The sequence below is a fragment of the Aplysia californica genome, unplaced genomic scaffold (assembly GCF_000002075.1).
Source record: "Aplysia californica isolate F4 #8 unplaced genomic scaffold, AplCal3.0 scaffold00285, whole genome shotgun sequence".
In the NCBI taxonomy this organism is placed as follows: Eukaryota; Metazoa; Mollusca; class Gastropoda; order Aplysiida; family Aplysiidae; genus Aplysia; species Aplysia californica.
Genome location: NW_004797555.1, coordinates 309,646 through 322,492, shown reverse-complemented (window position 1 = coordinate 322,492; position 12,847 = coordinate 309,646). Strand labels below are relative to the sequence as shown.

The following is a 12,847-nucleotide window of genomic DNA, read 5'->3' as shown; positions in this document are numbered from 1 at the left end:
GGGAGAATAAAGAAGTAGGACAACCAGTGGCGCCCTCCAACCACCCCGCAGACTGGTTGATGAGTAAGTGTAAGTGATCTGGTTCAGGTATGAGCGATAACGGTTACAAAAATAAGGTAAGAGTAAGAGAGAATGTCGACATCACAGTGCCGTGTCACGAATGGGAAAATTTTAACCCTATACGTACGCCCTGGGGTCATTTTGTACCCCCAGTGTTGCATTCTTCACATTTTAAAATACTTCTAGTACGAAGATCTCTTTGAAACTTTCAGTATTCCTTTAAAAAAAATCATTTTGACAGACTTCTATGCAAAGCGTACGGATCGGATTAACGAGCAAATTTCCTCTTCGGAAAGTGGTGGCACAGAGTTCCCCACGTCGTAAGGATACGATTGTAAAACACAACGTACGGATAGGGTTAAAGGTAATATCTGACAAAACAAAACATAGTTATCTAATAGCTGTTCATAAGAAAAAAAATGAATCAGGGCGACGCTTTATCTTGGATCTGTCAGACAACGACGAATGCGCTACAGCGTATCAGTCAATGACGAATACAAAAAGCTGTTGTCGGAAAATAACACTGGCGAACAAACATAAAACATAGAAAAACCCTCGGTTTCAGTCTAAACTTTTAGTTTTAGTTTTAGTAGAGGTTTTACGGCGCTCGCAACTGCATAAGGTCAAATGAGCGCCAGAAGATTAGAGGTGTTACAAGAGAGTAACAAACACAAAAAAGGAGGGGAGATAAGGACGACAGATGTTTGACAGGAAAGTATGAGCAAACCACACCAGAGCACCCGCCAACCACCCACCAGTCTAAACTGAGCATGGCATTGGTAACAAAGAGGGCGATATCAAACCTATGAATAAATCACACATACAAAACAAAACAAAAACAACAAAACAAAAAAAGATCTAACAATGTGCGGTTAAATTAATAGACATGCCTTTCAACTGAACACAATGTCCCTCCCAAGCCGTGCAAAACAAACACAATCCAGGAAAGACTGAGAAAAAAAAAAAACAATAAAAAAAACAACAACTTCGTTTTAAGCTCACAATCACAGGCACGCAAGTAGACAACACTCATGGCAGTTCATCTTAAAAAATAAATCGCCTTTTTGAGAATAACTTCAGACAGAAAGCACTTTCCACACTGCGCATGTACTGACTGGTTCAAGCCCACACACTCACGGAAGAAGACAACATTATTAAAATCCCACATTACGCAAGAGTTTTAGAAAGAGTGTTACGGCATTTGCAACACAATAAGATTACATAAGTGCCGAAGATTAGAGGTGTTACAAGAGAGGAACAAACACAAAAAAGAAGGAGGAGAGATAAAGACGAAAGATGTTTGATAGGAAAGAAGAAGCAAATCACACCAGAGCATCCGCTAACCACCCACTTACCGCTTTTCATAACCATGTCTAAAATATAGGCCTACCCATCAAGCGGAATTTAAGCATAGCAATCTATTCTGATGGCTATTTCAGCTTTTGAATGAATCAAAAGAAGATAGTTTATTGCATCGTGTCAAGCATTTGTGGATAAGAATACATCGAATGAAACATATCCCTTGCAATACTTTTTTTTTAAATCCCGAAGACAGAATGACTCAATTTATTCCAAATTTTGACACTATACATCTATTATTTTTGGCTCATTAACTCAAAAAAAAAGGTGAAATACAAGTACATTAGAATAAGCAACGTTTTCGCTTTTCCTCTGTTAATGTATGTGACTTTGTGACAGAATTAGTTTCCATTATTCTCTCAGGAGCTAAACTTTTGAAATAGGGATGTGGGAAATAAAAATATTAAAAACATTACATTGTGAGCAAAAATCAAGGTAGTAACATTATCATAAGCACGAGGACAGACAGACTAGACAGACAGACAGACAGACAGACAGACAAACAGGCAGATAGACAGACAGACAGACAGACAGACAGTTAGTTTTAGTAAGAGTTTTACGGCACTCGCAACTGCATAAGGTCAAATGAGCGCCAGAAGATTAGAGGTGTTACAAGAGAGTAACAAACATAAAAAAGAAGAAGGGGAGATAAGGACGACATATGTTTGAGTTTGATAGGAAAGAAGAAGCAAACCACACCAGAGCTCCCACCAACCACCCACACAGACAGACAGACAGACAGACAGACAGACAGACAGACAGACAGACAGACAGACAGACAGACAGACAGACAAGCAAAGCAACAAGCATGCTTCGTGCAACCACACATTTTGTAACACCTTCTTTGCCACAGCTCCAAACAGAATAAACGTATATCAATAATAAAGTGAGGCGTGGTTAATTTCAGTAAACTGTTTTTCCACATTCCTGTTTGAGATTGTCACTGAATCATGACCTGATTCATTCCCTGATATATAAATGTAACATGCAGGCTGGCAGGAAGTTACCTAACCAACAAACGGGAAAAGACAACAAATTAACACATGTTTCACATTCACCAGTCCGAGTAGAGAATCAAAATTACAAGTGGACTCCATGGGAATAAAACGTGCATCCAAGCCTTTGCAGCATGCCCCTCACCTTTCTTAACACGTGCGAGAGTTTCACAATTTCATGCTTTATTATATATCTTGTTTGAAACGCAGGAGACAGTGTTTACAGTGTTGGCAACATACAATTTGTGAGAAACTGGAAAGCATTACAGGCTTTTGCAAATGCAAAACTTATTTACCAGAAGAACACAATTTACTTGCAACAAGGCCTTTTCTTTGTTTTGTGTAAGAACGTTTTTACTAGATAACTTTATCTTGCATTTATGCAAAAATGCTCTTTCGGAACTACTAATCAAATCTGACAAAAAGGAGCTTCAAAAATATGATTGTGTCATATGCATCCTTTCTATTTTTACACAGACAGGTCAAGCAATTTGATAACATCACTTTGTTGAGAGTTCAATCATCAAACGAATAAAGGTAGGAGATTGCGCTGTGGTGTAAGATGTCTTTGTGTTTAAAGGGTCCTAAAATATTTTGTTATCACCAGATAAATATTATCAGATATCAAAACCTCCAAGCACATGGTGACAAAATAATTTTCCCACTAATAAGTGAGGAATAGAAACAAGAGTAAAACACAGTACAATCACAGTGACTTACACAATATAGGACGCATTAAGCTCAAGTATCATCCCAACCAGATACAGTTTAGGACTGTCAACAGAAAATCGACACAGCGGATTTGAAATGATGAAAAAGCACCCAATCATCACAATAGAATACACATTCACCAACAATGAAAATAAAGTTTATTTTAATGTATGTAAAGAAAGAAATTACGAAATGACAATAATATGAAGAATTGAGAGTTGATAAAAAAGGAAATCCCAGTCCAAGAAGCCGAAAAATGAAATGAATTAATCACTTTCACCATGCAGCAGAGATTGAAGAGAGGAGGACAGAGTTTTCGTCATGGACAGTAGGATGTGAGACATCACAAGACGACTAGACCGCTAGTTTCAGGCACCACAGAGTAAAACAGAAACCAAACGAAAAGGGGAAGAAAATAACAGCCAAAAGGTTTACCCTCGTATGATCTCTCAGTTGGGTATAAGAAAGGCACTTACCGATTTGTTATTCAACTGTGAAAACACAATTTCAGTGCTAAAACCACTTCATAGCAGCCGTGTGAGTCGAGACATGATCACCCTTCCTTATTCCACAACGTTATTCCATAAACTACTGTAAGTTTTAAAAAACCCTATAAAAATAACTATCAAACACTACTCTACATCTGACCAAGTGTGACCATCTATTCTTTCAGCTTCTTTGGAAAACAATCAGCCCTAAGATCTAGCAACCAACTGTTCTGACAGAATCTAATCTCAAACCATTGTTATAAGAAGCCTTCTGAAGAATTTTCCCCCTAAAAAAAGGAATGTAGAAGAGTTTTATCTTTGTTAAATTCTAGGCATCATATAAATTCATAAATCAAAAAGTCTTGCTTTGGCAACCAAGATTTAAAAAAAAAAGACAGAAAGACAAAATTCTCTCATCTTTCATTATAAAATTTCATCCGTTTATTTCTGTACTTATCTTAATACAATAGTGAATGGCTTTGTCAGCAAGACATGTATCTGCGAAGGTGTAAACGCAACATAACATTTTCAAAAGTACTCATTGCCAGATATTACACACTCTTGTTGAAAGACGAAAGGACTGGGTAAAAAACATTAAGAGATGTTATAGCAAACACTCATAAAGGTGCTCGGAAATTACAAACAAAAAATGTGCTTGTCAGCAGTAGAAGTTAGTAAACAAAAAAATAATAGCAAGAAAACACTGAAGTAGGGCAAACAAATTGACGAGATGAACTGTGTAACACTTTCTTACTGTTACAAAATTCTCAAGACCTCATTTTATAGTAACCCAATTTATTTTCCTGATAAGGACCTTTCCATAGTAATGAATCGCGATTTGAAGAACAAAATCGAGACCACCATACAAGTTAGATCAATGCCTAAGTATAATGGCATCTGTATGCACTTATTTATCTAGGCTCAGAGTTTTATAAAACTACTATATTCTAATCTTTAAAACAATTTTAGATTTTTAAAAAGCAACAAAAAAACCCCTTAAAACCTCCAACAACAATAACCAATGACAGCAGCAATAAAGGTCAATCAAACTCGATGCCATTATCATGTATAGTAACCCCCCCCCCCCCTATGAAAAGATTGTATTCACACTTTGAAAGAGGGCACTCTCTATCACACTTTTAAGGGAAGAAAAGAACTACAATTGTGCACAATGAAAAAGAAAACTTAAATATTGCACACTGCAGTTCACATCTATGAAAACTTCATGGTGCTTTCAAATCACATGCATATTGAGCTTAAATATAACATACTTGCATGATAAACATTATGCATGCCTTTTATAATTGGTGGCATAAAGAACAGAGTGTATTGCAAATAACACAGAATAAGAATTTAAAACTGGAGCTTTGTTTGAGGTGCACATGTACCATACACATCACTACATACATTACTTGACAATCAGACCACAGTAGGCCTGGAAATATATATAATATATGACACAGAACTACTCACACATCAACACGGAAATCAAACGCTCCCATAATGTATAAACTATTTTTGGCAAAATGCGCATAAACATTCGTAACAGACGAAAGGCACAAACCAAGGACTCTGGTGTTACAAAACACACAAAGCCTCATGTTGGCACCAATAAAAAAATAGCAGCTGGGTACTTACTTCCTTTGGTACTTTCGGCTGAGGTGGAATCCACTCCCGAGCAATATATTTCTTCTGTTCATATTTAGCACGGATAAAAGCCTCCAGTGCACTGCATCTCGTTAAGGAAAATGAAGCATGTAAACAAGTATTAACTCTATCTCAAAGCAAATTTAAGGAAAAGCAATTTTACACACCGTTTATTTTTAACACAGGGGACACAGTGAAAAAAAAAGACAAAAAAACCCCCTCAGGACATAAACAAAATAATGACTTCTTCTGTTAGCATTGTCCTGAAAAGAATTTAAAAAACCGAGTTCACCTCACAGAACTCATGAAATCTGCAACAAAATACAATGTAGACTCAAAGGCAAACACACCAAAATCTCCACAGTACAAAATCCTAAAGACAGTAAATTTCAAGGGAAAAACAATTTGGCTAAGCACTAAGACTTCAAGATTTAGCTTTCCATTGCTGTTAACAATGATACAAAGAGTTCAAGAGTGTAAAAAATTTGGGATCAGCCATACTGATACGAACTGGTTTGAATGGCAGCGGATGTTCAGTCATTCTTTCGAGTATTTGAGTCATGACATGGTGGAACCAGGCACTCGTCAATTACTGGGCATTTATGGAGTTTTTAGTATCATCCTAAAGCTTGATCCTTTGTTTTACTTTCATTTTTTTTAAAATACCATCCATTTTGAAAAGCGGTCGAGATATTTACAATTAAAGGAGGTGGGGGTTGCCTGGTATCAGAGGTAAAATAAGCAAGCAAAGCTTGAGTGTCCTTGGAAACTGAAAATTTACACTTTTTTGTGTGCCTTTAATCCACAGAGAAACACATTTTTAAGTGGACATATAAGGATATAGGGTGCTGAGGAGGGGAGATAAGGACGATAGATGTTTGATAGGAAAGAAACAGCAAACCACACCAGAGCACCCACCAACCACCCACAGGCCTACTTTAGAAAGGGTTCTCGTAAAATTGGAACTTAATGAAATTAAAATTCCTTTCCCATTTCATGTTAGATTATATAACGTAAATGGCACTTTATCTTTAAAAGCAGCTTTATGCCTTTTCTCCCATAAAACACACCTACACGAACCAATCACATACAGTCAACCCACTACAATGATATCAATAGAGAAATGGACATTGAAATCATATTCGAAGCTAAAAAGGATACGAATCTGTCTGGGGTCTACGGAATCCATCAGGAATGTTGGCTTCATACACAGCCCGACCTCGGCTGTTCCCCATCTCCTGGACCATCTGTTGTGAAATAAGTACATGATGTTCAAGAGAAACAAGGCAGGAGCTTCAAAGTAAAACAAAATGTCACGAAGACAAAAAAATAACAATCTTGTATAACATAAAGAAATTATAAGCTTCTACACCGCTGTAGCCTTTTCAGAAAGAGTAACACAACAAAAACTTTGAAAAGCAGCAGCTCGGAGACCCCCCCCCCCCCCATATATATATAATTTTGTATATATACGTGTCATAACGCAGAGGAATCAGGCGCTCGTCAATTTTTAGGTACATGGAGTTATTGGTACCATCTTAAAGATTGTTTATTTGCCTTGCTTCCACTGGAAAAAATATCCATTTATCTTGAATAGAAGAAATTTGCGAATGAAGGAGGTGGGGTCACCTAGTTTCAGAGGTAAAATTAGCGAGAAAATGGCCATCAAAGTTCAGTGACTTCCATAGCTTAAGAGTCCTTGGAAACTGCAAATTTAAATTTGTTGTGCCAGTAATCGATGTTCTCTTCCATAAAATCGTCACAAACATGTGTTTTTGAATGGACGTACGAGGTGCTGAGCCCACCAAAAAAATTCCGTTCTGGCCGAAAAATGCTGGTTTTTCGGATTTCATTTTGACAAGCGCCTGGTTTCATTAAGATGCCTCACATATTTAGGTGGAAAAAATTCAATGTTTTCACCCACCATGTTCATACACTTACGACCAAAAGGTGAAAAAAAAAAAAAAAGTAGCATAAAATAAACATGCACACAATAACCTCTACTGCCTGAAAAGCACAGGTGCCCTGTACTAAGAGATTTATTTACTGTCAAATTTCATTAAAAATACAAAACGAAACAATCTGAAAATACAGACGAATGGTTCAAGTTGGGGGAATAAAAGAACGTACAGGTTGGCATGCATAGCTTGTCTGAAAGAGAATATGGCCTGCTGAAGTAAAAGCATCTCCTGACATGGAATGTCCCACATATACACTCTTCAAGTCACTGTTAACTTTTCAAAATTTTGCTGAATTATGGAAATCAATATGAAGGTATAAATTACTGACCTCAGGATCCCCCTTACCAGCAGAAACTTAAGTGGGCATTACCATCAATCAGCAATGAGCATTAAATATGATAAAATCCTTGTAAGGAATCTATTAGTCACGTTAGAAATCATACCAAAAATCATCACTGCCACTTCAGACGCAATACTCTAATAAAGCCAGTTGTATCCAGACAACCTCAGAACAAAATACTCACAGCAACTTGTTCTGGTGTCCATGTATCCAGATTGACTGACTTGACCTTAGAAATGTGAACACCTAGATTTCGGTGAATTCCAGCGCAGCGTATACACAAAAATATCCCCAAGTTCCAGGATGCCCATCTTGGTCCTAGGAAAAAGAAGAAATTAAGGCTCATTAGTAAAAAAAATAAAAAAAAATCAACAAAATTTAAAATATAAATTAAAAGCACAATTTACTCAAGTTTGTACCAAATAATTTTTCCAAAACTCTGCTGATCTAAAAAAAAAAAGCCTGAAATAACATTTTTTGATCCAAGTATCATGTGTAACCCTTTTTATTATTTTATAGATTCAAAATCTAACCCCCACTCCCTTCTTTGAAAAAAATATCCCAGAACCATTACAGAATTCTTGTCAGTAACACTGAAAGAGTAAAAAGGTGTCATTAAAAATTCACCCAAGTTTTTGTATCATTGACAAGTTGGGATCTATATCCCATTCAATGGATGGCTGGTGCCTCTATAAATAAATCATTGATGGTCAGGTCATCCCATTCAATAGCAATGACCAGGAAAAACCTTTTTTGTCAGAAAGTGTTTGCAAATATGTGAATTTTGCAGCTGTATCTTCACAAAGCATGGAACTTTTTGAATTTTTTAAATCCATCAATAAACAAAAAAGTTACGAATTTTAAAATCAATTTTGGTACACTTTTATATAATGAAAAAAAACCAAAATATGGGACGTTCTTTGGTGAGTTTTAAGACAATATTCGTCATAACTCACTCATTTCTCGGAGTTTTTAAATGAAACTTGGCAACCCAGTACATTTTCTAGTGCAGAATCCTGTCCTGCTTTCAGATTTTTCACAGCTATCCTACTTTTTGAGTTATGAAGACGTTTATAGGTAAAAATGTGTCGGTTTTCGGTGCGTTTTGAGACAATATTTGTCATAGCTCACCTATTTCTTGGAGTATGTAAATGAAACTTGGCAGTCTAGTTCAGTTTTTAATGAAGAATCTAGTCATGCTGTCAGATTTTTAATATCTATCACACTTTTTGAGTTGTAAAGACATTAACAGGTAAAAAAGTGGTGTTCTTTACAGATTTACAAAGATTATCAGTCATATCTTCTCCCAAAGTCATGATATTTGAATGAAACTTGGCAACATAAGAGGTTCCTCCTTGCCAAGCAATGCTTTGGATCAATTTGTCACAAAAATGTAAGTAGAGAACTGGATTTATTAGTCTAATAAATCCAGTTCTCTACTAGTAAAAGCATGCATACTTTGTAATAGAAAATAAGATCGTCTCTGTGTATATCCATTGTTGACAGTGTCCTATTTTGTGTGGTAGATTAAAATGCGTTTAGATAATATAGTTTACAAGTCATGGGAATATTTCGCATGTGTAGGCTACAACTCATACTATAAATGTAACATATTTACACCCCCCCCTCTCTTTCTCTCACGCACACACACACACACGCACACGGGCGTACTCACGCACGCACGCGTGAACAATATCAATGTATAAACGAGACTATCTTCCCAGACTGGACTAAATAAGTACCATACTCTTTAATAACAATCTTAATGCCTCACTTTTCCAAACAGAGCACACAGGACGAGTCCAAGTGTGTGCTTTCTCCAGAGGGGGGAATAGGCTGTCATAACGCAAACACAATGCCATACCACTTCTCAAGATGTTTGCTTTTCTGTTTCTATTCTTCTGTCATGCAATCAAGCAAATAAAAATGACTACATCTATTGTATTGTGACTAAAATTAAAATGCAGCAAAATGCAAGTTACCAAGGCCCCCGTTTAGTATTCAAGTACCCTTCCCCCCCCTTTCCGGTTCACGTCATAAGCGGGGCCTTGTTTGTAGCGCCCGAGGCGACCGATGGCTGATGACGTCACTCAGTGGAAATTTCCCAGCCGCCAGTCGTTCATCCAGCACGCGCAAATGGCAATGTCGCTTTTCCCTTAGTTACTCCCACATTTTTAAAGATTACGCAAAAACCGCTAAACACAAAAGCATGAAATTTTAAGGGAATAAAGAAAAATGGTGTACAATGTATCAGTCAGTTTGACAAATCACAGCTCCGAAAAAATCTTCAAAGCGCACCACATCAACCACTTTCGCAAACGTTTTCGACTGCTTCTTGGATGGGTACATAGTTGTCAAACTGCATACTACGAGATTGACCTTTTTTCTGATTGGCTGCCAAGTTTCATTCATATCCATTCACGAGAAGCGGCATGAGAGCCAGTTGAAGACAACAACCTTTGCGTTAGCGCGTCCCACGAAACACCCCCGCGGCGGGGGCCAAAAATCGGCAGAACAAAACGCGCTTGGTGGGTTTTGCTACATTGAACATGCCAGACATCGGCAACATCGAGGAACAAGAAAGTGATATTGAGCTCTAGTGTATTGAAGAAGGATTTGATTTTTAACAGTTGTAATGTGAAAGGACTCGATTGTACGGGACACAACATGCCGTCTCTTGAAAAAATACACCTTCTAGCTCTGAATTCTCACAAAGAAAGGAAGTCATCCTCTATTTTTAACTTAACGGAATGTGGATAGATGGAAATCTAACACGCAAAAGTGTATACTTTTAATTGAAGGTGAAAACAACACGCTCTAAGGCGTTCCGGCAAAAGGAGGGTACACAGAAACAAGGAACATGGGTAAATTTGTACTTTCTCTCCCGCACACAGCTGCACTGCTCTGGGGGTCAAATTGCAGTAATTTTTGCTGCACATCACACACGTGCAGCCACTAAAATAGTCACTAATAAATTTTTTTTAAAAATGCCAAGCTTAACTGCAAAACATCAAATCAAGGGTTAAAACAGGGGAGCATGGCCCCCTGTAACCCCCCCCAGATTTTTTGTACTCCTGAAACCCCGCTGATTGGTTCAAAGAGCGGAAATTACTACGCAATTAAGCTTAGTGTGACCTAATTCGATTAAAAACCCATCAAATACTTTAAAAACTATTAATTTTGCAAAAGAAATGAAGTAAATATTCGTGTTCAGCATAAATCAATACATAGTAGAAAATGGACAACTAGATCTAGTAGTGGGTGGTTGGCGGGTGCTCTGGTGTGCTTTGCTCCTTCTTTCCAATCATACATCTATCGTCCTTATATCTCTCCTCTTTCTTTTTTGTTGATGTAACTCTCTTGTAACACATCTATTCTTCGGCACTTATATGACCTTATTGTGTTGCAAGAGCCGTAACACTCTTACCGTTACGAACAAAAAAATAGTCTAGTAGATTAGTTAAGTGTGAGACGGGAGGGAAAGTAAAAGAATTCTGGAACATATTTTGGACGATAGACAGGCGATTTATATTGAAATCATATATTGCGTACAGACAGCATTCCTTTCTACTCCGTTACTTTGGTGTTTATTTAATCATATTAATGGAAATGAATTTAATAAAATTAAGATAAAAGAGACTTGTAACTTTTGTGATGGATACGTTGGCTGAAAATTGGACTATAAAATTGATTTTTAAAACTGTCCCTGTATAAACCAGGAATGAAATAACCTTCCGCACATTGATAATGAATTACTAATACTTTTACTGTGTCAGTCTATGTCATGAATGAGTCATGCGGGTATGATGCTAGACATACATGACTACGACTTCAACTACTTCAAGGAAGTAAACATAGCACAGATGTGAAGAATCTAACCTACATGGGAAACTCATCTTAGCAAGTTTTGATTCAGACCTAAATCTAGATCTATTTCATTCTACTCATAATCGAACCGACCACTGAGAACCATTCAGTTTGTAACACTTTTCCAGATGATAACAAAATTGTGAGGCGCACGCCCACTTTCATTATAGGAGGCTAATTCATGCTGATTACTGGACCACAGTTTGAGTTATAGAAGTTCGACTTAACTAACCAGAAACAAAAGATTGACATTTCATTTGCCTAAATGTCCCACTCGATAATTAGCTTACAACATACACTGGGGCATTGGATCCCCATTGATACAGACAACATTTACAAGTACACTATCTTTAACAACCATTATAGATCTAAAGGGTCAGGAGGCCTAGCCTACCATACAAATTGGCAAACCACAATCAGAAAGGAGGGTGTCCTTTTGTTGTCACAATAGAGTACAGTTATGTGGTAAGAACTCACCCTTGGCATCACAGTCAACACAGTATTTATTATCTTCATCTTTTAGAAGAGCTGACAGAATGGCTTGAAATTTTTCTTGTAGCTCCTTAGCCCTCTCCTTATCCTTTAGAGACGACATTTTGTTTTATTTCAATTGAACTACAATTTGTTGTTCATGAGATGGGCAGGGAAGGAAGGGGGGTAACTAACGAACAACAGATGACTTCCGCTTATTGAATAGCTCCGGAGCCGGTTACGTGGTGAATTTGTGTAAAACTTTTTGCTCTGTCTTACTATTGTTCGGAGATGTGCCACCATGAAATGATTTGTTATATTTAGTATCACCAATAAAATTTTTAATGAAAAGTATTAGAACTAATTAATAAATTAATCATTCTGACCGACATCTGGTCTATTTCAGGGTGACTAACCGGTTTATCTTTATTTAGAAGTGGCTGGTAAAGTTATGTCCCTTACTTAGATCTACCTCTGCTACCTCATAGTATATAATAGACAGAAAATGACGTGATGATATTACGACCTCCAACATCATACTACTGTACATATTGATGACGTAAAATCCAACAGAGGACTGCAACTTTATGAAATAATACATCAAAGCAGAGACCTAGGATGATGGGGGAGCTGTTATGGCGAGGAGTATGGCACCAACGAACGAACACTGCCTTGGTGACATTTGACAGGCTTTGTGTTTTACAATTAGGCTACATAATGTTGGGCTATTAAAAATAGGCCTACAAGTCAAAGCCTTATGACCACCTAATTTCGAACGTTATACATTTCGATTAGGCCAATGGACAATCTATTACTGTTGCTGAAAGAGACAGTAAGACAGACAGAGAGACGGATAGACAGACAGACAGAACTGAGTAGAGACATGGCTGTCTTTGTCCCTTTGTGGTAAGGGGATGGGCGCAATCAAAGAGCAACGTTTGAGAGAGA

The 12,847-nt window shown here is 37.3% G+C and overlaps 1 protein-coding gene across 6 annotated transcripts in view; it reads right to left on the bottom strand.

Moving 5' to 3' along the window:
• The window catches only part of LOC101855195 (stromal membrane-associated protein 1), a 42,417-nt gene extending 30,311 nt beyond the window's left edge, over positions 1–12,106 (bottom strand). For 5 of the 6 annotated variants that reach the window (XM_013084322.2, XM_013084321.2, XM_005101480.3 and 2 more), the window contains exons 1-5: positions 11,906–12,106; positions 7,746–7,879; positions 6,422–6,507; positions 5,252–5,342; positions 3,602–3,616 (exon numbers count right to left, since the gene is read on the bottom strand). In XM_013084322.2, the coding sequence (XP_012939776.1) occupies positions 3,602–3,616; positions 5,252–5,342; positions 6,422–6,507; positions 7,746–7,879; positions 11,906–12,023 (444 nt within the window). In that variant the 5' untranslated portion in view covers positions 12,024–12,106. The remainder of the gene's footprint in view (positions 1–3,601; positions 3,617–5,251; positions 5,343–6,421; positions 6,508–7,745; positions 7,880–11,905) is intronic. The other variant, XM_035970558.1, reaches the window with a different exon arrangement.
• Between the last annotated feature and the right edge of the window lie 741 nt (positions 12,107–12,847).